We start from the raw sequence: 25,577 nt of genomic DNA on the forward strand, positions 1-25,577 counted from the left end.
GTTGGCAATGGTGGGAGAGGATATTGATAAGTAGGATCATAAATTGTTCTTATACGCAACAACAGCGGCGAGGTTACTGCTGGCTCAGGTGTGGAAACAACAACAATTGCCAACAGTAGAAGAACTCTCAAGATTAGAGAAAGATTTAATAAATTTAATAAGAAAACAATCTCTAATATGTATAAACTCCTTCTTGACTGGGAGGTCAAGGAGGAAGAAGTGAAATCTGTTACGATGCAATGGGCTAGGGGCTTTGGCTACAACATCCAGATGGAATCATGGGAGAGGCTGTGGAGGGAGGACCGAAAATTTACAGCATGCTATGATTTGAAGAACTGCATGAAGATGCTCTGCAGATGGTATTTAACACCTGTAAAACTTGCAAAAATGTATAAAGCTAGATCAAACATCTGTTGGAGATGTGGGGAGGCGGAAGACACCATGATCCACATGTGGTGGAACTGTAAAAAAAAAGTAGGAATTTTTGGGAAATAATTTGCAATGAACTTAAAAAATGTTTAAATGCTCCTTCCCAAAATAGCCTGAAACCTTCCTACTAGGCATAATGAATAATGAAATCCCAAAAAGATTAAGGGAAATATTCATGTATTATCGCATGACCACCACGTGGAAAAAACACACCTTCTTTCACCCCACACTTCCAGCAATTCTTGTTTCTCCTTTTCTGCTCATTCTCAGAGCGTTTCGTTTCCTTTGGGGGGGGGGGTATTCTGCAGTACCTTCAGAAGCACTGGGTATATTTCTATTAAAAAACCCAACAACTTTAAAAACGCTCTAAAGCATCCTTCCTCAGCAGCTAGAAAAGAGAGCAAGGTTGACTATACCGAGTCATTTGCATGTCAGCGTTGCTTATGCGCCAGACCTTTTAGGCATCCCCGGATGATAGTAACAGCTGCTGAGCAACTCCCGATCCTACGCACGCTTACTTGCATGCAAGCCTCCCTGGGGCTTAGAGCGCGGAGCATTTGTCTGGGTTATAGATCCAGCTGCAAACTATGCCCCCCCCCCCCAGTGCAGCTCAGTTCGGCTGCCCCGCAGCTGCCCGCCTGGGCCCACGTTGCGGCTCTCCTGCCGGGGAACGAGGCCGGCGCTCTCCGCTGCAACGTGTTTCCTCCTGGGCTGCGGAGAGACCAGATTCCTCCACCAGAAAACTGTAACCACTCCTTATGGGAGCCCCTCATGTTCGGGCGATGGTTCCCTATTCAAAGCTCAGGAAATGCATCTTAGCCACGAAGGGGAATGTGGTGCCCAAGCAGGCGCTTTCTTATCCCCCGCGTTTCGAGCCTGGGGTCTGGATCTCGCGTGTACGCGCACACTTCGCCACCTGTGAGTCCAGCAAGGCTGAGTCTCCAGAGGAGCAGAACTCGGTCTCTGGACCAGAAGGCGCAGAAGCAACAGAGCAGCCGCCGCCGCCGCCCCCTTTCCCATTCGCTTCATTTTGGGGGTGAGTTGAGGTGAAGACCTTGAGGCGCCCCCACCCCCCGATTTCCAGATGCTCCTCAGGCTCCAGCTCGGGACCAGGGGCTTTGATCCAGGGCTAGCACACTATTAGCATTCGGGGGGGGGGGATGCAAACCCAGGCGAGCTTCGCCGCGTCTCCCGCGCCCCACGGAGGGGCCGCAGCGGGTCAAGCATCCGCTCGGCGCGGCTGCGTTTGCGCTCTGCAGGAAAGCGGCTGCCGCGCGCGGAGCTCCCTTCGCAGTGCGGCGGCGGCGGCGGCAGGAGGCGGCCGGATCACGTTGCTCGCCTTGTGCTCGTACCAGTTTGAGATGGGATTAAAGAGGAGGGCGCTCCGGCTCGCTCCGGCTTTTCTTTTTTTCAGGGGCCAGCAGCCGGAGCAAACGTGGACTTGCACGAGCCCGAGTCCGCCCTCGCCCGCGGCAGGCTAGGCCAGGGGTCTGGAGCGGCGGGCGAGGGCGGGCTCAGACGCCACACGGGGCTGCAGTTCCCTCGCACGAGGCCGGCTTCAACATCCCCCTCCTGGGACACCGCTTCCCGCCCTCCCGTGAATGCCCACGCGCCTTGCCAGCCTCCTGAGGAAGCCCTGCTTGGCGGGAGGACCTTTTGTATGACTCCCCCCCCCCTCCATCGGGGAGGCTCTAAGTCACCCAAGCCACCCCCTCGCCTTGACACCGAGGAATAGGCGAAACGCGCTCCTCGCGAGAAGCTCCCGAGGCTCCCCCTCCCCCCCCCCCGGTGCCTGTGGTCCCCTTTGAGCAGAGGATGCTTCCTTAGGCCAAGTTGGGCTTTTCTCCCCCGCCCCGCCCCTCCTCCTGGCGCGCGCCCCCCATCCCGAGCCGGGAGGTTGCGTGGTACGTTCTGCACGTGAGCTGGGTGCTGGTCTGCCTGGCAAGCGCGTGCCCGGTGGCCAAACAAGCGAGCAGGAACGCCAAGTAGCAGCGCGCCCGGAGCCAGAGGGGAAGAGACGGGGCGAGGAGAAGGAGAAGCAGAAAGAGGGGGAGCTGCTGCTTTCCCACCCGGACCAGGCTGCCGGGGCGACGGTGGGGCTTCGTGGCCCGAAGGTCTCCCAAGACTCTGCACCACCTCACGGGAGCCAGCCAAAGCGGCGACCACCCCCAAAAAGCTGCTGCCAAACATGGATGAAGGGATCTCTCCTTTGCCCGAAAGGCAGTTATTGGAGCATCGGGAATTCATAGGGTCAGATGACAGGGACTTCTGCATTATTGTTGTCATTTTATTGTTGTCATTTTAATTTAGGAGAAAAAACCCCTGGTTTTTCTTATTATTATTTTCCTTTCTGCAAAAGGAAAGGGGAGATAAAGAGATAAAGAGATAAAGAGATGGGTTAACTCTTTGGCTGGGCAGCCTTAAGCACGTGCCCCCCTCCATCCCTTTTTTTTAAAAAAATTAATATATTAAAGATTTTCTTGGTTTACAAAAGTACATGAATTGTCTCTTTTTCAGGTTATAGTGTATTTTCTGCAGATCAGTTACATTTGATGTGAGACATTGGTTTTGTATGCACCACTTTTGTGAGATTTCTTGCAAAGTAGTAGCTAATGCATGTTAGACCACTATGCATGTTAAAGGCAATGGGTCTCTCTTTCACTTTTCTGTTCCTGCAGACTGGGTTATCCATCCTTGTATATGTGCAAGCCCAAGAGAGTTATGAAGAGGGACGAGAGCAAGGTAAGAGAATAAGCTTTTTTGATGCTCTCCAGCACCTGCACAATACTTAGCAGGGGCTTCTGATAAATGGGAGCCCAACTTTATGCAGAAGTTCTCTTCTTTTCCTCATTCACTTCCTTTCTGTTATCTGTAGTGGACAGTTTTGTTTTAGTTATGTTGACAGAGAACAGTTCTGGAGGGAAAGGGGAGATGCCTAAGCCAGTAGATACTCTTGAAATGGGAAAGAAAGGTAGGTGGCAAGACAGTTGCTTAGGTACTGGTTGGCATTATAGTGAAACAAGTGTTTGTCCTTTTTCTTCCTGAATAGGAAACATACAAACTGCCACATAGATTGATAGAGAAGAAAAGAAGAGACCGGATTAATGAATGCATTGCTCAGTTGAAAGATTTATTGCCTGAGCATCTGAAACTGACAGTAAGTCCGTGTGTATATGCTTGCCTGTACATCTATCTAGGTATTTTTGCAACACCATAAACTCTTAGTGAAGTGTTTACTACTCAGGCTGTAATCCTACACTTACTTCAGTGTAAGCTCATTTGGCACAGTGGGACTTACTTCAGATTTAGCCTGGATATGGTTGCACTGTAAAAGATGCACATATTAGAAAAAAGTGTGATTATTTCTGTTGACTTAGAACTAAGTCACTGAGTTCAGCAGTGCTTTACCCGCACTTATTATTATTATTATTATTATTATTATTATTATTATACCGCCCTATACCCAGAGGTCTGAGGGTGGTTCCATAAAACTTTCTAGAGTACATCCTTTAAAACTGGGTTGAATTAAATGTGATTTTTAGGATTCCAAGACATCCAGAAGTCTAATATAAATTCCTTATATGACAGCACTTCTGTAGAACCACCATTAGCCTTATTTGTGAAGTTTCAAAATGGGTGTGATTTATCAGTATTTATCACCAATTCGAGCAAGGGCAGTAATAAAACAATATTTCTTCCAAAGTGAGCTTAGTGAAGTTTTAGAAAATAGGTTTTTGTTTGATTGTGTGTCCCTTTCCCTCCCTTTGCAGACACTAGGGCATCTGGAGAAAGCTGTAGTTTTGGAATTAACTTTGAAACACTTAAAAGCTTTAACAGCCTTAACAGAGCAGCAGCATCAGAAGATAATTGCTTTACAGAATGGTAAGTAAATGCCCAGTGCAGAAGCACAACATAGGACATTGTGTATCTCTATCTCTCTCAAAGATTATGAAGGACACATCTGGTTATTGACAAAATCTTAGCTGCTGGTGAACTGTTAGCTAACTCCACAGTTAAGTTGCCAAATTGAAATCTATAGAACTGCTTGAGAGTCAGTGACCTGTACGGTCATGTTTACTTAAACTTTAGTCCCCTTAAATTTAGTGGGCCTTAACTCCTATGTAAATGTGAAAAGGACTGCAGCTGTGCAGTCTGACCATATCTACCGTATATACATATATATCCTTGCATTGCAGAGGGTTGGACTAGATGACCCTTGGGGTCCCTTCCAACTCTACAATTCTATTATTTACTTGGAAATAGGTCTCATTTTGTTTGAGGCTTACTCCCAAATAAGTAAGTATAGTATTACAGCCTTAACATGTTATCTCTTGAGATACCTTAACCTTTTCCAACTGATTTCATAAATCAGAGTCCTAGATTGATAACTTTGCACTAGAAGATTAGTACATTTAACACAAAGCAATTACATTATAGACAAATTTTGTTAATAAAACAGTCAGATTCTGTGTAACACTAGATCTAATGCAAGTAGTGTTACTAATGCCTGTTATTTTGCATCCCTTCCTCCCTCTTCTCCCCCCCCCCCTTTGTAGGGGAGAGATCTTTGAAGTCTCCTCTGCAATCTGACCTGGATGCTTTCCATTCAGGATTCCAGACATGCACCAAAGAAGTCATGCAGTACCTCTCCAGATTTGAAAGTTGGACTCCAAGAGAGCAGAGATGTGCCCAGCTCATCAACCACCTGCACTCTGTTTGCGCACGGTTCCTCCCCAGCCCCCAGCTCCTGACTCCAAAGATTTGTGCAGGCAAAGGACCCTGCCCCACCTCCTCCACCTCTTCCTGTGTGCAGCGAGATCACACTGGCCCAAAGCTGGAGAGCCAGCCAAATTGTGTGCCAGTCATTCAGAGGACTCAGAATGCAAGTAGCAAGCATAAATTCAGCCACCATCCAATGGGTCATGTGGAGCTTGGTGGGGAGAATGACACGGATACAGATAGTGGCTATGGTGGTGAGTGCGAGGGAAGACCGGAAGGGGACAAAAGGCAAGGCAACCTGATGATCAAGCAGGAGCCCTCTGGGGATGAGGCACCTCCAGCAGCTAAAAGGCTGAAGATGGATTGCAGCAGCACCTCTTCGGCAGTGTTGAGCCCAGACCAAGCAGCAGCTGGTTCAGCCCTTCTCAGCTCCCTGGTGGCTTTTGGAGGTCTGGGGAGAGGAGGATCTCCCTTTGCCCATCAACCTGCTGCTCCCTTCTGCCTGCCTCTCTGCTTCATCTCCCCCTCAGCAGCAGCTGCCTACATGCAGCCCTTCCTGGACAAGAGCAACCTGGACAAATACTTTTACCCAGCAGCAGCAGTCGCTGCTGCTGCTGCTACCCCAATTCCTTGGATCTACCCAGGGATTCCAGCTCAGGCTGCAGCTGCTGCTGCGGCTGCGGCCTTCCCCTGTTTCTCCTCAGTATTGGTACCAGGAGAGAAAACCAGCTTGGCCTCAGCAGCGTCTACCGATGTGGCTTCTTCTGGCCAGCACCTCCCCCATCCATTTACCTGCAACCCAGGTGGGCTCCATGGGGACATGGACCTCCCTTCCCAAGAGGAGCCTTTGCAGTCTGCAGAGGAAAATCCTTGAGTGATGCTACATCATTTCTAAAGGAAACCACACAGTTCATGCCTCCTACTTGACAGGAAGGATCCATCACTCCCAAGAATGAGAAGCAACCCTCACCCTGTTTCTTTGTGTGTTTAAGGGAAAGCTTACTAGGCTGACAGTTTATTCTTTTTCTTTTATTAAAAGATTAGGTTCTCCCTCTCCACAAATATTTTTGGAGAGCTCCTTGTCCCCCCCCCCCCCAATGCTGTATGTGTGTTTAAAATTTTCTTTACACAAATGTTGTAATGTTGCAGAATTCCATCCCCCGTTGAACTGAAACAAAAGCAAATGGAAAAGACTCCCTTAGGGGTGGGGGAAATGGCTCTTTCTTCCTAAGAGAAGTTTGCTTAACAATTCAGAAGGCCTAAAGAAAAGGGCAAGGGCTGCAGCATCTGGAACTGGGGAGTCAGGATGCGAGATATACCGTATACTGTACCAGACCAGACCATAACTGCAGACACTTTAATAATGATTATGTATAGACTGTAATGGAACTTACTCAAGTGGGCATAACTCAGCAGGAATCTCTGCACAAGCCCCAGTGAAATAAGCAGGAACTACTTTAAAGTGCTCTTGAATTTTAGTGGGGTTTGCAAAGGAAAGTTCCATAGTAGATTGTGCTCCTGGCAGGGCAAGCTTCAGCATAAAATGCTTCCTGGTCCAGAAATCCAGGAATCGGTTTCCTGGTAGTAACCAAGTCAACAAACAGGCAAACTGCTTACTTAAGAACAGCCCAACTGAAGCCTGTGTCACTACTCTGGATGAGAGGAAGTTGTCTTGAGAATGGTAGCCTAAGAATTACAGAGAATTTGCTTCTCTATTACTGACTTCTTAATTGGTGGCTCCATACAAGAATCATTGGGCAGAAGCCAGTAAAATTTAAGTGCAATGCAACTGCATTGAAATCACTGGAGTTGCCATCTGATTCTGCCAAATAGCAACTTTATTTTACCTTTATTCAGAGCTTAGGAACCATTTATTTCAATGGGCTATATTTTACCTTTGCCACATGCAATGCTTGGAGGAGTTTTGTTAGATAGTTAGGAGTTTGTGGAAATGGGGTTTGGGAGAAAAAATGAAAGTAAGCTAGCACTTTATTGAGAAACAGATCATGAACAGACCTTGTTCATGTATTTTTATTGTCTTGCATTTTTAGAGCTACCCCTGGCATTTGCTCAAGGGATGGAAAAACTGTCCCATTATGTAGTTTCTTATTTGCTAAAGCAAGTGCATTTTTCTACATCTTAATGCTTAGTTTTGCTGTGTTCCTGATATTAAATTACCTTGTTGTATGTGAAGGAACATCACTGCACTGGACTAACAAGAAAAAAGACACCCCACACCATTAACAGTACAATCCTATTTACTCAGAAATAAGTCTCGCTGTCTTCAGTGGGGCCTACTCCAAGGTAAGTGTGCATAGGAATGCAGCACAATCTAGCCTTAGATTGTATCCTGAAGGAAGAAATAAGTTTACTGTCCTGATCTTGTGCCTTTAACCATGGCCTAAACACAAAAGCCCCAAGCAAGCAGTCCCAGAGAGGAGTATGCCTTCCCATAAGCAGTAAAAGACACAGCCAGTCCATACAGTGGTCCCAGAAGACCATCATGCTGTGAATAAGAACAGCAAAATCGTAATCTCCAGCAGTTCAGTGTATGGTTCTTCTTTGGTAGATTGGGGTGAAAAAAAGTGCTGCTTTTCTTGGCATGGAGATAAAAGCTAACTGCAAAGCTTCACTTGCATAATATATGTGCATGAGGCCACCGTTGAAAGGCACAGCCACTAACATAAGCTAAAAGAGGTTACAAATCATAATTAAAAATGGTGTGTTGGTAACTGGGTAAAAGTGGGATAAGGTTTCCTTGCAAGGTTTTTCTGTCTCCAGATATCCCAATTTCCCTTTCTGGAGACTGTTGCCAGACACCAGATAATCACACAGCTAAAGCTTTGTTAATAAGGTTTAAGCCAAGAACCTTGCCTAGATATTTTTAGTTTGTTGCCAAGGTAGCACTGTGAGAAATCTCACTTGAATGTTATGTAAGAGGTGAGACACAACAGTCTGACTATGAGTGAATATGCCTGGGTCTGTTAGTCATTTTGAGTGAAATTGCTGCTATTGCTGTTGCTACTGTTTGCCTCAAACACTGTTTTTAAACAATGTTGGTCCTTTTTTCTTTTCTTTTTAAAAATCTTACTAGCCTACAGAGTGTCTGTATGTAAATAGTTAATATATTCAATTAATGATGTCTGACATGCTATTTTTGTAGGAAGAAGATTGAGTAATGATAACTGAGTTTAAAAATATCCCTTTTGATGAGGAATTGCTGAAAAACAAAGTTGCACTTTTGTTACAATGCTTAATGCTTGGTACAAGCTTATGCTGTCTTAAATTATTTAAAAAATAAAATAAATACTGGCTGCAAGAAACCAGCTGTTTAAAGAACAGTTTAAGTATGAGCGATAATAGGAATCAATCTTTATATTCATTATTTTCCAGCACTCCATGAATTCTACTATAAGAAATATTTCCACAATATTTTGTGATTTAAACAAAAAAATATTCTTACTAAAGAATAAATTTTTTTTAATACAGAGTATGGGTTGTCTAGTAATTAAAGCTCTTAAAAGCCTCAAAACTCATTCGTCAAATATGCCAAGTGAGCTATGATGTCTTCACAGGACTTTAGGCAGGGCTGTTGGAATTTCTTTGCTTTTGAATAGTTATTCGAGTCTCTACAAACACCATTGTTTGCGTGGTGACAGCAGCCCTATGACAGAAGGCTTCCACACAAAACCGCAGCTTCACAAATCTTGTTTTGAAAAAACACCACTTCCACACGAGCCCCCTCAGGGACGCCAGTAAATAGAAGGCACCCTTATTTGCACCATCACACATTTACATCTGATTCTTCTTTATTTATTTGCTCATACAGATATTGTCACTTCCTTCAGAACAGCTCTCACTTCCCTGCATGAGAATACACCACTTGAGTCAATTATTAAATTGGTTAATGGATGTGCTACTCTCTTTCACTGCGGCAAAGGTAGGCAGACCCTTAATGAAATTGGCAAATCCCATTTTAGTCAAATCATGCCCCTCTGTCGCCTCCTGAAAACAAGAGCTATGGGGCTGCCCCCAAAGGTCACAAGTTCAGGCACCAACCTACCACCCCCCTGCTAATTTGAGTGCTGATACTTCCTTCAAATACTGCCTTTGGCCTGTGCGGCTTCAGCTTTTAGTGTGCATGGTAAACAAATGTTAGAGAAACCCTTTAGGGACCCAAGCTGCCAAGCACACCCATCACACAACTATCATTAACACTGATTTGTGTGTTGGATTGCTCTTATTGGTGTGTATGACCTACAGATATGACTGGACACTGTTCAGTAGCAGAACCTAAGTTGTGCCATGGACCTTGTGGGGGAGGGGGTGGCTTTGCGCATGCCCAGTCCCCTGCATGTCAGAGAGGTCTGTCAAGTAGATTTCATGTGGGGGTGAAGGTGAAGGGGGAACAGCATACTGCTCCTGACCCAGCTGGACCCAAAGCCCCTTTTGGTGGCCCTTAATTCTGGGCCAACACAACCAGAATTCTGGGCCAATGCAACCTAGCCAGGTTGGTTGGCTAGGATCTGCAAAAAATAAATAAAAAGAGTATGACTTTTGGAGTGATTTTTTTTATCAGACCTAACTGCAACTTGAAAATAAATCACCCTTTACCCAAAAATGTCCTGCAGCTTATGGAAGGAATGCTTATCCAAAAATATGGTTCTGGGCTCCCCCTGCTGTCTCACTGGTTTCAGTTGCCCAATTTCGTGAGGACACTGATGTGATGAAAATGGAGCTATAGGAGAAATTGGACACTGAAATATCAGGGTGCTTTCTGTCCCGGTGATGGAGGCTCATCCTTCAGCATGGTGCAGCCACAGCCAACGTGCACACAGGCCATGTGTCTGGCCATTTGCACCATGCCCCTGCATGGAGGTTACAGACCGCTGATGTGCAAGAAAAAGGCCCAAGGCCAGACGTAGTATGAACCTTTTAAACATTGCATCAGCAGCATGACGTTTGTTAATTGTATTTAATTTAAATTGGGCCTTTGCACTAGTTCACTAAATTGCCAGTATGAGAGACTGTATAACAAGTAGCATAAAGATGTACCAACCGAAATTGCTTTGTGATAGCTTAGTGTAGGGCTGCCATATGTCTGGAATTTCCTGGGCATTGCTGGGATTTGGCTGCCGGAAACAGCACCCAGGTGGAAATCGCTTAAATGTCCAGGAAAATCCGGATGTATGGCAGTCTATACCTATGGCAGCTCAACAACTTTCCCAAAAAAGCTCAACAAAATGGCAACACTATCTTAGTGGCAGGGTCTTGCTTATGCTACAGGTTTTATTGACCATATATTTGGGTTAAGGAAGGAATGCTGTCCACCTGCTCTTGTCAGATACATTTGCAATCCCTTTTCTGCTAATACGTTTTTATTGCTTTTCATTTTTTTAAAACAAATTAACATCAAATTAATTCAAATTTAATACAAAATTTACTTCCCACCCTGCTGCTATGATGTTTCTCTTTGCTTCCTTACTCTCTGCTCATTGTAACGTATATTTCCTAATTCCATTTCAATGCTTAATAATGACAAAATGATAAAATATTTTATTTCCCCCCCTCTTCATTTCCCATCAACTGTACATATTTCAATTCCTGCTTAGACTTTTATTTACAGTAACTATAACAGGGGTCAGCATACTTACCGTGCCTCAGGCCGGTGTCTCCAGCGCCGATCATGCAGCAGGCTGGAGGGCGGGAGAGCGCTTGCCCATACGCGTGCGCACACGCTATTACCGGCATACTTCCGGGTCGGAGGAGCACCAGAAGTAGCTTGTGCGCATGAACATGGGCCTCATCTGACCCGGATGTGCACCAGAAATAACGCTTGCACATGCGTACAAGCTATTTCTGGTGTTCCTCCGACCCGGAAGTGGGCAGCTGCACAGCGCAGCGCTGGTAAGAGTGGGCAGTGGCAGCGGGCATTGCCGCGAGTCAGATAAATGAGTCCCTCAGGCCTTATCCGGCCCGCGGACCTTAGTTTGGGGACCCCTGAACTATAACATATTCCCAAATTTCAAGTTGAGTTACTCTTCACTTTGTCAGCCCACAGAAATTATTAGTTCTAAATCAATAGTCCACAGCTACAACTTATCCCTTCCGCTGTCCTACATGCGCAAAAGTCTGACTGGCGATGGTAAATTAGATATCCTCTTCAGTCACTGCATTCAAATCCTGCTCCAAGGAGGTAAGCAAACTCCAAGGTTTCCAGATGCTCATTGTTATGCAGTAAAACAATCCTTGGTGGTATCAAGTTTCCCAGACATCAGGGTCTGGTCTCTTCTCTGTCCATGTTACCTCTGTCGTCACCAAGAACTTTGTTCCCCCAGAGTTATATATAAAAGAATTAACATTAATGCTTTCCTCTCCCCCATGTACAGCAAAGACCATAGAAACCATTTTTTATCCTTCTCAGTTCCAGATTCATTTTTCTTTGCAAGATATATCCAATTTCATAAAATCACAACAGCTTGGGTTTCATTAGTATTGCAAAATAATACTTCATCTTGCTTCTCTGAGTGCGTTGGTCTATTATCTCTAACTCCAGCTTTAATCCTCAATCTCTGTTACATTCTCTCCATTCTTCCACCCTCGAGCTCTGGAGAGCCCAGGAGAGTGACTTTCCAAGTTCACTACTGGAAAGGAAAGTAGGTACATTTGCAATCTTGAAGGATTTGATGCTTCCCAGTTCAATTTATGCCTTTGTTTGTTTGTGATAATAATCTGGAGTCATTTAATTGCCAATGTGGTGCATGTACCTGCTCTTTGCTTGTAAGCAGACTGTCATCTGGATTTTACTGTAGGGATGGAGTGGTTGGGTAAATGGTCCTGCCTTTGGGAGAAAGTTGTACCCGCTGATCTTTTGTACCAGCTGATCTTTTGATCTTTTCCAGCTCTTGGAGCCAGCATTTGTCCGTAGACAGCTTCCGGGTCATGTGGCCAGCATGACTAAGCAGCTTCTGGCGAACCAGAGCAGCGCACGGACTGGGTTATGTTATCTGCAAGGATGCTCCTCACCTTTGTACCTGGACCCAGCCAGCATGTGGTTGCTCATGTAGATAGATCAGATTAGAGTTAAATTCTTGAAGGTATGCATCATTGAAGACCACAGGATTGGACGAGGCATGATGCTAAACGGGGCATCATTAAGGAACAGAAAGGCTTTGTGTGGGGATGGAATAAGCCACTGGATCTTGCTGAAGCGACAAGATTTGGAAGAGGCTGGTGTTATGTATTGAAGTTCTCACCCTGGCCACCAGGAGTATCATGTATATAGTTTTCACTCAGGTCCACGTAAGTTACTTTAGGCGGGAAACCCTGGGTTGTTGTTGCTACAATGTTGACAGCCGGCGGCCTATAAAAGCAGGCCGGCTGAGCTATTTGCTGTTCAGTTCTGTTCTAGCTTACAAATAAAGAGCTGCTTTGGAGAAGTCGCTGTGTCGTCTGCTATGTCTACCCACTATTCAACAGCTGGCGAGTGTTATTTGGTTTCCTAGCAGTGAATCTTTCTCCTCCCAAGCTAGTTCAAAGTACAGGGCTTGCAGCAGAGGCAAGAGGGAACTGCCGCGGCAGCAGCAGCAGCAAGGCCTATCACATGGCTTCGTATGTGACTGACTGCTTGGCTGCTCCAAGTCAGCAAACTCTTGACAGGCCTGTTCCTCTGCTGCTGGGGATAGTGGGTGGGGATGGAAGAGATGAGCATAGGAAAGAGCCGTGGTTTCCGCTTGGAGAAGAGGGAGTGAGAAAGGAAAACGAAGTGAGAATTAAATCCTTCCACAGCTGCATAGTAAGAATAGTGCTAGAGTTAGAAGGGTCCCCCAGAGTCATCTAGTCCAACCTTCTGCACTGCTGTGGCATGAGATGCCCAGTAAGGCCAGCAGGACAAACAAAAGATTTAATCCCAGCAGAAATATTAACTTACTGTGATTTTGAAGAAGTCCTGTTTCTGGATCAGCCCTGTATTTTTTAGGGAACTCAAAACTACCATTATTGATGCTACTAGAAGCTATCTCCTGAAACACAATATTCTGGTACTTGGATGGGGCCCCAGAGCTGGAGTGCAGCAGAGTCAAAGTGCAATGTGAAAAGGTGTTGCTCAAACCATCATCTCACTCTAAAATGTACAAATTTCCCATGTGGTTGCAAGCTTCTGGCTCCCAAAATCAATACAGCTTCTGTATACGATACTGTGGTGATATTATAAGAGTGGTTTATGGGAATGGGTTAGAACCTGAGAAACAATTAGCTACAGTCTACTGAGATTTCAGTGTAAGCATTTATGTTAATTAGCTGGATAAGTTAGTGTTTGTTGTTTTCTTACCTTCTGAGCTATTTTAATCTATATAACTATTTGAGTTTTTCTTTCTTGTAGAGTTTTGTTTTAGTCTGCATTTTTTTATGAAAAACAGAGGACAAACAGGCTGTAGCCTGGGAGAACTCCTGGATTCCAACTGGTGCTTAGACTGCTTTGTCAGCTGCAGCCACTGCTGCCCTGGGGTAGCCTGGCCTCAGTTGCCCCTGCTCTGGTGAAGTCCCACCTGGAGTAATGCAATGTTGTCTATGTGAGACTGACATGGAAGGTGCTTTTGGAAGAAAGCTCAGCTATAAATGTAATAAATATGTGATGTCTTTAAATGAGCAAGGGAGGAATGGGAGTCTCCGTCTCAGCCATCTGCTGAAGGGAAGTTGTCTTGCATATCACAAGGCACTTAAACACCATTTTGATACCAGGGGAGCTTATGCATATATGGAGCAGCTGTACAGCAGCAATGCCTCCCAAGTACAGAAGCCTCTTGCTGCCCTCTTGTGTTAACTACACTGCACTTCGCCTTTGCCAAATCTGAGCCTCAGCAACTTCTGCACATTTTTTCCTTAGCACTTGACAGACCAACATAATTTTGTTTATCCTAGTGCAACGTCCCAGAAAGCTTGTCCCGCTGGAACCTCTTGTTCGTTGCCTTAATTTGACAAACACCAATGCTGAAGAAACAGCACCAGAGCAGTCCCTAGAACACTTGTACACTCAGGGACGTGGGTGGTGCTGTAGTCTAAGCCAATGAGCCTCTTGCGCTTGCCCATCAGAAGGCTGGCCATTCAAATCCCCACAACGGAGTGAGCTCCCGCTGCTCTGTCCCATCTCCTGTCAACCTAGCAGTTCAAAAGCACACCTGTGCAAGTAATAATAATAATAATAATAATAATAATAATAATAATAATTTTTTATTTATACCCCACCCTCCCCAGCCAAGGCTGGGCTCAGAGCGGCTTACAAGCAATAATAAAAACAAGATGAATGATTACAACTTAAAAGTAAAATACAACATTAAAATAATGGAACATTAAAATATTAAAATGTAATATTAAAAGCACTGGGTGAATATGCTCCCATGGCAGAGACCCCGTGAGGAGCCTCGTTGCAGCATTCTGTACCCGCTGGAGTTTCTGGGACAGCTTCAAGGGCAGCCCTGCGTAGAGCGAATTACAGTAGTCAAGCCTGGAGATGACCGCTGCATGGATCACTGTGGCCAGGTTGGGGCGGGAAGTAGATAAATAGGTACCGCTGTAACAGGAAGGTAAACAGCGTTTCCGTGCACTCTTCCGTGCACCCAACTGTCTTCTTCTACCTCCTTTTCTTAACTTTATTCTCAACAACAAAGCCCCAAATGTGGTCGGTTGCACATGACCCACTCACCAACAGGGAAATGACACAAGCAGAAGAAAATGGCACTGTCACACAAAACACACAGTCATGGGATTTGTCTGTAACCTTTTTTGCAGCTGTGTGGTATAGAGCCTGCTCAAGTTTAAGTGTGCCTGTGAGGAATCTGCTGAAGAGGAATCAACTTTACTTCGAAGATCAAAGCAAAATCGTGCACAGTTCTATTGTTGTGAAGCATTAATGCTGGTTTTAACATTAAAAATGTTAGTTTTATTTTGATACCTGTATAAATACACAATTAAATGGAGTCGTCTTTAAATTTGCTACTGTATTGGCAATGAAAACTTTATTTCCAAAAGTAAAGCAGCAAAAATACTGAATAAATAAATTGACAGAATGGTTTGTTTTGTCATCTCCATATAACTGACAGCCTTCATACAAATTAAAATATTGTAATGAATAGAATAAACCAATGGTCTTAAAAAAAGGCTGGGATATAAAAAAGTAACACTTTTTGACATAAAAAACTAAAACAGAACTAAAATAAATCTGAATACAGTTTTTTCTATTTACATGGATAATTAAGGCCCAATTAACATATGGCAAAGCACATTTGGAATTCATGTAAATTTGAGAGTTGGGGCAGGGGTGGTGATGAGAAAGTATTATTCATTCTACCACCCCATAAACGTACAATATTGCAGCTACAAGGTACAAATCATGTTACCAACCTAAACCTCCTTATATTACATATTAGAGACACAAAGGTTCTTTTGAAAGCTGCTGTTCTTAAGATTCATGTGAATGAGCAGACCCATGAATGATGAACATTTGTCTTCAGGTCTCATACATATGTAGGGCAATGGTCACACTTTGAGCCGGCCCCCTGAAATCAATGGACTTTAGTCATTTGCTTTTATTTCAATGGGTCTAACTCAAAATACAGCTAACAGTTTCACCCATAATCTCAAGCTTTATGTTTGCAAATATTCTCAGACACGAGTGCCTCAAACCAAGTGTCACCATCTCTTTAGAAATATAAATATTTCTTCTCTGAAAACCTGTGTGCTCTTATTCACAAAGCAAAATGTCTATTTGAGGGCACGCTTTAATAAACATAATACTGACTGAGGTAATGCGAATCTTCCCAGAGGCCCTTTACAATGACCCTGAGATCAATAAGATCAGCTGCTAAATTATGTCCCTAACACCCTTGGAAATATTTGTGGTTAATTTCAAGGCAAGGGTGCTGCTTCTTTGTTTTTTAAGTTGGGGGGTGAGCCTGGACCAAGTCTATTTGCACCCCTGGGCCAAACACAGGCTCCTGGACAGACTTCTCCAGGTCCCTCAGTTGTCAACGCAGTGGCAAAGGGAGGACACCAGTTGCCCCCAAGGAACTTTGCCAGGGGTCACTTTCCAGGTGGGGCTTCCCACACACAGGTTATGGACCTGGCACTCATTCCCTTTTCCAAGGAGTCCTCCACCCCCAATGCTGCCACAAATACTGACTTAAACTCAAAAAATTAAGTTTGCTCTTGTATAGGACTTGACAAGAAATGCATATATGCTCAAGAAAAATTGGCTACCACATCACTCTGTTGATTTTGTATCTCATGCTCGACTATTTTTCTCCTTCCATGTTAATGCCAATTTGAGGACTCTAAACCACCCAGGGTTTAGTTGTTCTGACTTGTGAAACAGTAGATTAATGCAGTCTATTGTCTCATTTGTTGACAGGGGGGGAAAGGAAAAATAGTCTCTTCTATGGACTTTTTTATTTTAAGAAAGATATTTTATATTTTCACAGGTTTATTTGAAGAGTAACATTTCTAGTGATAACCATGAAAATCAAACACATTTCTGTGTATTTTCATATATTTGTTTCAGTTTGAAATGCATCTTTATTTATTTTTAGAATATAGCAATGAACGAGGAGTATTCTTAAATGGAAATGGAAGCTTGATTTAAATTTTGGTCTGCTTATTAAATTAATCAAGCTATTGGTTTCTATAAACTATTTTATTTTTAAAGGACTTTAGAGATATACCCCTTAAATGTTCTGCTTTGTGAATAAATAGGTGTCTGCATACGATGCACTGACTTCTGGACATTCCTTGAAGTAAGAAAGAACCCTGTCCTGCAATGAAGGGTCTGAATAGACTGTGTTGACCTAGGGGCATGATCCACATAGAACAGTCCCCTTAAATCCCAATGAAATGAATGACATTTAAGCATTTAATTGTACGCTAAAGTCCAAATTCAATGAGATTCCAATTTCTGGAAACTTTAAGGCTAGCATTTGTCTTAAAAACGATTCCTGAACTTATGGGTAATGAGTGCCAAACTGTCTGCAGGAGCAATCCTAGAATGTTGCCAAGAAAGTCAAAGAGCCCTTTATGAATCTGATGATACTAGTTGTTGTTCACGCAAACTGAAAAATAGGTGAGGTCTGAATTCTAGTATGTACCTTGTAATCTCTTGAAATACCCATAAATAATTATGATCTTACAGTTCTGTTTCAATACATGAGTCAAATTATCATAGATCCAGTTATCAAAACAAAACTTGCCATGCACAAGGATTTTTATGCACTTATTCCTATTTCGCTTGCACATGCACTTTTCTTCTCTACACCTACCTCTATTGTTCTTGGTTTCATAAATGAATGAGTTCCCATTTTAACAGAGGGCAATTTCATTGGAGTCTTTTTTGCATTGTAACAAAGGAGCAGAAAAGTTTGGGGTTTTTTTTGCACTTTTACAGAACTTAAAAAAGGAATACTGTTTGGTTATTTAAGCAAGCCATTAGACTGGACCTGCACAATAGCTGATCTCTCTCTTCCCACCCACCTTGCTGGAAAACACCAGCTGTGTGTGGCAAACACCATCATGTGGCTTGATAAATCTCTTGGTTTTGCTGCCTATCTGGTACTGCAGAAACTGGAGGGTTTTCAAACACCTGCCTGGCTCAGTGAGTCAAAAGTAGCACATGACAGCATTATACTGAGTTATTGTGTCTTTTTGGACGAGCAAGGCCTATGACAATACAAGAATGCTGTAAGTAAGGGGGAAATACTATAGTGAAAAAAATGCTAGACAAAAAAACCAAAACAGTGATAGACTCCTTTGGCAAGACTAAAGATGTCTCATAGTGTTTTGTACTTATGTGTATTTATTGTGGCAAAATATTTCAAATATAAATTTAATAAAAAAAATCTACCTAGAAGATCTTCACATACTGAACGCCTCCTTATGAAGTGAGGATTGAGTCCCATGGAATAAGTCATTGTAAAAATCCTGCAATGATTCCAACATAACATAATTTGCAACAGAGAAAAAATATCAGAGGCTATTTTAAAGATTCTGCATCTTTCTCCCCTAACAACATTCTGTCATTGTGAATCACTGTAGTCTGTTTTCATTCTAAACTCATGCACGTGCAAATTCTCTCCCTCTTCTACACATAAACACCCTTTCAGGCTGCAAACACCCTTTGAGAATGGAATTACAAATTAAGCCTGGCACAGGGCTTCCACTGAAAAGGCCCCCCCTGCGTTGCATTCTCCCCTCTCCCCTGTAGCGTGCAAGATTCCTTATTCCAGGTTGTGACATTAAATTGAATGTGGGAATGGATGTGTAGACAGGGGGGTAAATTCACAACATGGTGACATCAGGGTGATTCTACAAGCATGAGTGGAGATGGGGAGTAATGAATATGGAGTGCCGTTTAAGGCAGCAGTCCTGGGTTGGGCATCATATGTAGTCCTGCTCTTAGGCAAGAAGTGTTCCTATGTCATGGCAACATTCACACATCCACTGATCAAATGGAATAAATTAAACCCCAGTTTCTTGCACTACATCCAGCCATTTATGCTGCTAAGAAATAATACTTCTCTAAATGCTTCCAAAATAGCAATTAAAAAAGATAGGTATTTGCACTATAACTATTTTGCACCATTGCTGAAGTGCTCCTCCACAGTCCCTTTTGTTCTTCATTGTCATCAGTGCTTGGGGCAGGATTCCAAGTTTATTGTAGATCTGGTGTTGTAAAAAAAAACCAAAACACTCACAACAATGCTTGGCAGCTTCTGAAAGGAAGTTTTTCTCTCCCCACACATCTCTGGAAGAAGAGATGCAAGAGGGAAGTGCATATGGCCCACAGTACCTGTCTAGGTCCTTTCCAGCAGGGATATCTACTGTTATACATAAATGCCCTCTGGGTTAAAACCAGAGGACAATGGATTCTGCAGGATCCGAAGATTGCTAGGAAGCTGTCTAGATGAACCAGGGCGCTTCAGGGATCCAGTCTGAAAAGTTGTTTCTGTGAGAGAAGAAGATATCTGTTAGCACAAAGGACAGATGAAAGAAGTCTGCATCAGCTGCTCTCCCAAGTCCAGTGTGATCTTGCCTAACTTTCCATGGACTAGAATCCTCCAATGCTGACATATTCACGATGATGATATTTTTATTATTTGTACTCTGCCCATCTGACTGGGTTGCCCCACAAATGTACACAGATGTGTGCAGAAAAGAAGGTGCTTCTTTTCTCCCCCCCCTCCCCATGAAGGGGAGAAGGTGGTGTGTGATTTTGTATTTTTATTTCTTTTCTTTTTGCTTAGGAAGGGAAAGTGGATGAGATAGGCTTATTTCGCAATTCCTACAACATACCCCTCTCAAGCTCTGTTTGGGAAGTCTCCAATTCAGTAGGTTCTGCTGGTAGCACAGTGACCTTTGTCCCTGTTTGCTGGATAAACTGCTGGAGGTTGACTTGCCGTAGCTCCTTTGTCAGCTGCTCTAGTTCTTGTTCTCTTTCCTAAAAAAAAGATGTAAACAAGCTTATTCACACATACTCAGAAACCAGGAGGGTATGGTTTCACTTTAAAACAGAAAAAAACCATGGGTGGTGTTAAAGATTTGCAATATCTGTTTTCGAGATCCTTATATCTCAAAATATAATTATATTATATTATATACCGTACATAATTATATTATATACCGTACATGCACATACTTCACCACAGCCCAGCACTCAAGGACCCTCAAGTCTTCTTTAGTGATAATCAAATGGTTCTTTCAGAAACTTCATGTGTATAATGTAAATGCCAACTCATGTACTGACATTCTGCCCTTACCTTGCCCTGGAAGCCACATTAAGGTATTTTTAAGATTCCACGTCTGTGAGTTATGGAAGCATTAGCTTGCACACACAGAGAGGGACTGAAGGGAATGTGCAGCTCATTAAGAGAAGGGAGCACATTATGCATCAAGAGGTGAAGTAGAATTTGGTTCATCATATTGCCTCAGATTTAACCCAAATCTATCAAAGCAGTCAAATTCCATCACCTGAAAAGATTGTGGAAAAACTGAAGAAATGGAGAAAATGTACATAGTGAAAATGGTTCCAAAGCTGATGTGCTGACGATTCTTAAGGTTATAGTATCTGTATTGCAATAGGGGCAGACGTTTCCTTCTCCAGTGGTAATGCTACCTATAGCACTATGAAGACTAAGATTGTGCCGTTAACCTTCCCGCCGGATCTACTTGTACTTTGACGTGCTTTCGAACTGCTAGGTTGGCAGGAGCAGGGACCGAGCAACGGGAGCTCACCCTGTCACGGGGATTTGAACCGCCAACCTTCTGATCGGCAAGTCCTAGGCTCTGTGGTTTAACCCACAGCGCCACCCGCGTCCCAGTAGTGGCCAGTAGCCAGGTGCAAAATGCGCCTGGCTAATCTGGAACAACACCCACCCACACAGCTATCTCCTCAGTTGATGTAAGGGGTTGGTGCTGCCAAAACTAGATAAAGCTCCAGGCGCACAGCCATGTTCTGCTTTGAAGATTTATTTACAAAGTTCAAACGGTTACAAGAGCTTCAAAGGCATGTCCGTGCCTGTCTCAATCAGATGCCTCGAATGGCGTTCTTTTGCTCCTCCTCCCCCAGCAGGCCCATCGTTAAAAGGAACGCCTCTTACTTCCTCTGTTCTGTGAAAAGCTATTTCCGGGCTCTGAAGCCCCCCTCCCTGATTCTGGCTCCGAGTCAGATGAGAGGCTGCTAATTAGCTGTTTCGGCTCTCTATAAGTGCTTGTCTCCCCCCTCGGCTCTCTAGCCGTTTGCATTTCCCTGACAGTTGATCACCAGGGAGGGGGTGGTTTGCATTTCTGCCCACCACAGCTCAGGGTCTACTTTGATTTTCTCTCTCTTTGCTGCTATCAAAAGCGGGGTCCTTGGCATGAAACATATGCTGAGGGGAGGGGGCTGGATTAGGTCCCTTAACTGGGAGTAAGCCAGTAGGGTTTATGATGCCATGCCATCCTCTCTAGAAGTCAAACATTTACTGGCCAGAAATATGATGTAACATGTGATACAGTATTTCCTCCATTGGGGTGGGGGGGGGGAGAAAGAAATGTGTGAAATCAGTACACATCTATGATATGCACTCCATGCATTGAGTTCCCTGCTGCATCATGTGTGGGATACAATGTCAACCCCACACTTAGAACATCTGCAGGATTCTTACTCGTGTATTTGATCCAGACTATAATTCTTTTCAACAACATTTAAAAATTTTGTCTCTAGAATGACGGGATCTTGAAACATAAAACAGAATTAAATGGAATTTGCAGGATTTTAGCAAAGCCTAGAACATACACAAGAGATCTTTCATGTAATATAAGAAATGTTGGATTTATTTGTTCTAACTATATAACCTTGGGTAGCCTCTTGACATTTTCAGCAATTCTGTTTCCATGTAAGAATGCAGTATTTATGAAAGATATGAGATATGGCTGCCAAATCCATACAAATATTTCTAAATCATTTTTCATCAGCAGCAGAAGTATCACTAGGTTTAATTTTACGGACTCCCAAGAGTTATTTGCTTGGTGGTAAAGGTAAAAACCCAAGCGACTAAGTAATTCTCCCTCAAGAATGTGCACAGACAACTATGACCTCCCCACATACATCTTGGACCAATGGCTTGCTTGCCCCCCCCCATTTGTTTTTCTATGCCATTTTAAAATTACATGCAAGAGCTCTTGAGTGTGTCGAAGGTTACATTACATTACATTACAATTACCAGAGCTTAAACTCTTGCCACTTTTGCATTCTTCTGTCCCCATACAGGGAGAGGAACTGAAGCAAGGAAGTACAAAGTTATGTAGAAAAAATGATTGATATATCATGCCTGCTTCAGAGGGAACCATGGGATGAGGAGTGGGAGGCCCTCCAAATGTGGCTCGCCCACCATCAACTCTGACCATCCTCCAATAACATCTGCAGGGACAGGTTCCCCACAGCTGACCTACATAGTTTGTAATAAACCATTCACCTTTACTCAAACATTAGACACAGTCTACTATTCCGTATATGACATGGTTGAAATCATGTCACATTGAATAATTTAGCCGACATCAAGAATTAAACCTGGTCCACGTGAGATGGACCCACTCACCTGTAACCGCTTGGTGGCTTGGCCCAGAGACCTGTCAACAGCTTTAATGCCGTTTTCCAGCCTGAGACTTTGCTGTCCCTGAATATCGATTTCACCCTTCACTTTTTCAATCTTCTCTTTGACTTCTTCTTCGTTTACTTTTAACTCCTGCACTTCCCGGTGCAACGTTTCCGCCTCAAGGCCACTTTCCATGCTATGGATCTGGGCCACATATTCCTTCAGCTTGCTTTCACAGTCCAAAATCCTGTGCCTGATCTCCTGGAGCTGCTCCTTCAGTTGCTTCTCATTTTCTTGCTCGATCTGGAGTTCATTTTCCCAGAATTCCTCCTCTTCAATCTCTACCTCATTCCTTTTAATCTTCTGCTCCAGTTTGACAATTTCATCTTCCAGGCTGTAATTAAACTTGTGCTCCCAGTACTTGACTTCAGCATCATTTGAATCCAGCTGTTTCTCAATGGACTGCAGCTTCTCTGTCTGGAAATGAATCAGCTTCTTCAGCTCATCAACTGTTGCCTTGCAGTTGAGAACTTTCTGTTTGAACTCAGACTCTTTCCCTTTGCCAAAAATGTCCATTAATCCTTTTGCCCCTCCTGTGAAAGTCAACGATTTCCTTTTTGGCTCCCTCCTTTTTATCAACTTATCATTCTGAGGCCTTAACTTAGCCAGCGGAGGTAAGCTCTGGCGGTATAAAGTTCTTTCTGGTATCCGAGCAACACTGTCTGAAGTTGGCCTCTCGCTGAGAGATGGCCCAGTACGCCGCAATACTAACTGCACATCACTTGCATATTGCCCCCATTTGTTCAAGGAAATGATAGGATTCTCATGAGGTGCCAGGTGTCTCTCTGTGTCTCTCCATTTTTCTATCAAGGTATACCTTCCTGTACGGCCTAGAAAAGAAAATACAACGATGTCTGAAACTTTGGGTAAAATATCTAGAACAGTCCAGTAGAGGGTGCCATTGCACAATGAGAGTCATAGGGCAGTGTTTTTCCCCCTAGAAAAATAGGCTGGTTCTTGCCATGAAGTTTTTACAGTAAGTGCCACACTTTTTAACAAAAAAGAGATGCCAGTACTGCATACCATTGAGTACCCCTTGAAAAAAGGACTGAGTCAAACCATATTATCAATGTAGGCTGAACCCACATAACCACCTATTTATGGAAGCTAAGGAAAACACCATCCTTAACTAATTCACTGCAACCAGCTTATTGGGTCACAAGTATTGTGAGCTTTTTAGCATATTGTTCCATTACAGTGGTACCTTGGTTCTCAAACTCCCAAAAGCCGGCTGTCAGCTATTGTTTCCGGGGCACCTGCACCAATCAGAAGCTGCACAATGGTTTTCGAACATTTCGGAAGTAAAACGGACTCCCGGAAAGGATTAAGTTTGGCACTTTTGTTTTTGCTATTTATTTTGCTGTTTTTGTTTTTGAGGCTCTTTCGGTTAATTTGTTTTTGTGACTGCGTGGGAACCCAGTTCAGCTACTGATTGATTGACTGACTGTGTGACTGTGGAAATGGATAAAAGCCCCCCATCCAAACAATGACTATCATCAATGCAGGTAAGAAAATAATAGTACAGTACACTGATTATTGCTTTCACTTTATGGGTCAATGGTATCATTAGATAGTAAAATTCATGTTAAAATCTGCTTTAGGGGTTGCTTTTAAAAGTCTGGAGCAGATTAATCCATTTTGCATTACTTTCTATGGGAAAGCACGCCTTGGTTTTGGAACACTTTGGTTTTGGAACAGACTTCCAGAACAGATTACATTTGAGAACCAAGGGAACACTGTACTTTTTAAACTGACCACCCCACTTGAGCTATGACAATCTTCATAAAAATTGAAGAGGGTTGGAAATCTTGTTTGTTCTTCTTCATGAAAATGCAAGCTTAATAATGAACAGAGCATGAATTTGGAGCCAAAAATACTGTGGGTTATTTGTAGTGGGGCAGTTCTCTTCCTTGCTTTCTAGTGGCACGTCCCATTTACGTTTGAACTCCTGATAGTAACCAACTGTCATGGACAGCAGCTGAAATGTATATGAAACAAACATAGAAAGAGGAATACATATAAGCACTAAAGGAAAAGTGCACGGGTGCAGGTGCAATGAAATATGTTTTTTTCACGGCAGGGCTAAGATAAGGTTACCAGATTTTTTTCAGTGAATCCAGGGACACTTTTTAACTTCCTACTAAATAGATGGATTTTGTCAGGGTACTGATTTGTGGAAACGGGGACATCTGTATCACATACAAATACCATCTGTAGAATAGCAGCAAATGTGGTGGTAACTACTGTTACTACTAGTAAGATTACTATTAGGAAAATACCCTATTATATATTCAATATTTTATTGTTATTAGATCCTATAGGGCCTGTTTTTATGGTTCAGCATTATATGCACTCATCTTGGTTACTATGTTGCAGTGTGCTTTTTACTGTTAAATTCTCACATTCCAATAGCTAAGCAAACTCTAAGCTGCTGTGTTAACTAGAATGTGCAAGATTACCCATAAAGAATGTGGAACTGTTATTTCCTGTTGGTCTTGGTAGGTGTTGTACTAACACTGAAGATAATCAAGTTATGTGAGAGGATTTTATATATAAAAAAGATTACTTCCAAGTATCAAAAATATTTACATAACAAGAAATGACATGAAAATATAGAACACATGCAAAAAACAACCACCATAGCTGTAATAAGCACAAGTACATTTCAAAAGCGTTATAAGAATTTTAAGATGCTGGAAATGGCCTTTCTTGGAGAAGTCTTACCCAATAATTTCTCTGACTTGTCCCAATGGAGAAGAAAAAAAGCCTTCCTGATACAAGTCATAGAGATTAAGATGGCTGAACCCAACACTGACTTTTCTGCCTAATGTTTATACCCTGAAACTTATGAACATTGCTAGTAATATCCAACTTAAAAGGCTCTCAGATAATCAGGAACAATTGAGTTATTTAGTTTCAGGTTATGAAATATTATGTGATTATATTAACCAGTTTGAACTGGGAAAAGAAGAACATAGAACATCACGTAAACATATGCTGGAATGGAAAACTATTATTTATGAAACAAAGCAATGTAAAGAAATAATAATTGAGATTTGATTTGACAGTGAGACTGCTTTGTATTGAAGTGTTTTCCTTCTTGGCTCTTAAATTTATGATAAAATTAGAAATATATCAAGCTAAGACTGTAAACACTCAAAGATAGGTCTGCTCTGAATTAGTAGTGCCAATACTATTTATTCTATACAGTGGTACCTCAGGTTACATACGCTTCAGGTTACAGACTCCACTAAC

At 43.0% G+C, this 25,577-nt stretch overlaps 3 protein-coding genes across 8 annotated transcripts in view; 1 reads left to right on the forward strand and 2 right to left on the reverse strand.

Annotated features, from left to right (window-relative positions):
* NUDT5 (nudix hydrolase 5) overlaps positions 1 to 25,577 on the reverse strand; it is a 1,423,229-nt gene that overhangs the window by 820,914 nt on the left and 576,738 nt on the right. The window lies entirely within an intron of this gene.
* Positions 1,212 to 8,636, forward strand: BHLHE41 (basic helix-loop-helix family member e41; the record flags this gene model as incomplete). 2 transcript variants are annotated; one of them, XM_083399835.1, is made up of 5 exons in its annotated part: positions 1,212 to 1,465; positions 3,108 to 3,171; positions 3,479 to 3,586; positions 4,200 to 4,311; positions 4,986 to 8,636. In XM_083399835.1, the coding sequence occupies 5 exons, from the start codon at positions 1,212 to 1,214 to the stop codon at positions 6,020 to 6,022; spliced, it is 1,575 nt and encodes a 524-aa protein (XP_083255961.1). In that variant the 3' UTR covers positions 6,023 to 8,636. The 2 variants fall into 2 exon arrangements, with proteins under 2 accessions (XP_083255961.1, XP_083255962.1); XM_083399836.1 differs by lacking the exon at positions 1,212 to 1,465 and adding an exon at positions 1,549 to 2,679.
* The window catches only part of RASSF8 (Ras association domain family member 8), a 106,863-nt gene continuing 96,414 nt past the window's right edge, over positions 15,129 to 25,577 (reverse strand). For all 5 annotated transcript variants that reach the window (XM_083399958.1, XM_083399960.1, XM_083399959.1 and 2 more), the window contains 3 exons: positions 22,266 to 23,152; positions 19,483 to 19,627; positions 15,129 to 19,135 (listed from right to left, as the gene is read on the reverse strand). In XM_083399958.1, the coding sequence (XP_083256084.1) occupies positions 19,014 to 19,135; positions 19,483 to 19,627; positions 22,266 to 23,152 (1,154 nt within the window). In that variant the 3' untranslated portion in view covers positions 15,129 to 19,013. The remainder of the gene's footprint in view (positions 19,136 to 19,482; positions 19,628 to 22,265; positions 23,153 to 25,577) is intronic.

Source organism: Podarcis tiliguerta (genome assembly GCF_965153285.1).
Source record: "Podarcis tiliguerta genome assembly, chromosome: 10".
Taxonomy (NCBI): Eukaryota; Metazoa; Chordata; class Lepidosauria; order Squamata; family Lacertidae; genus Podarcis; species Podarcis tiliguerta.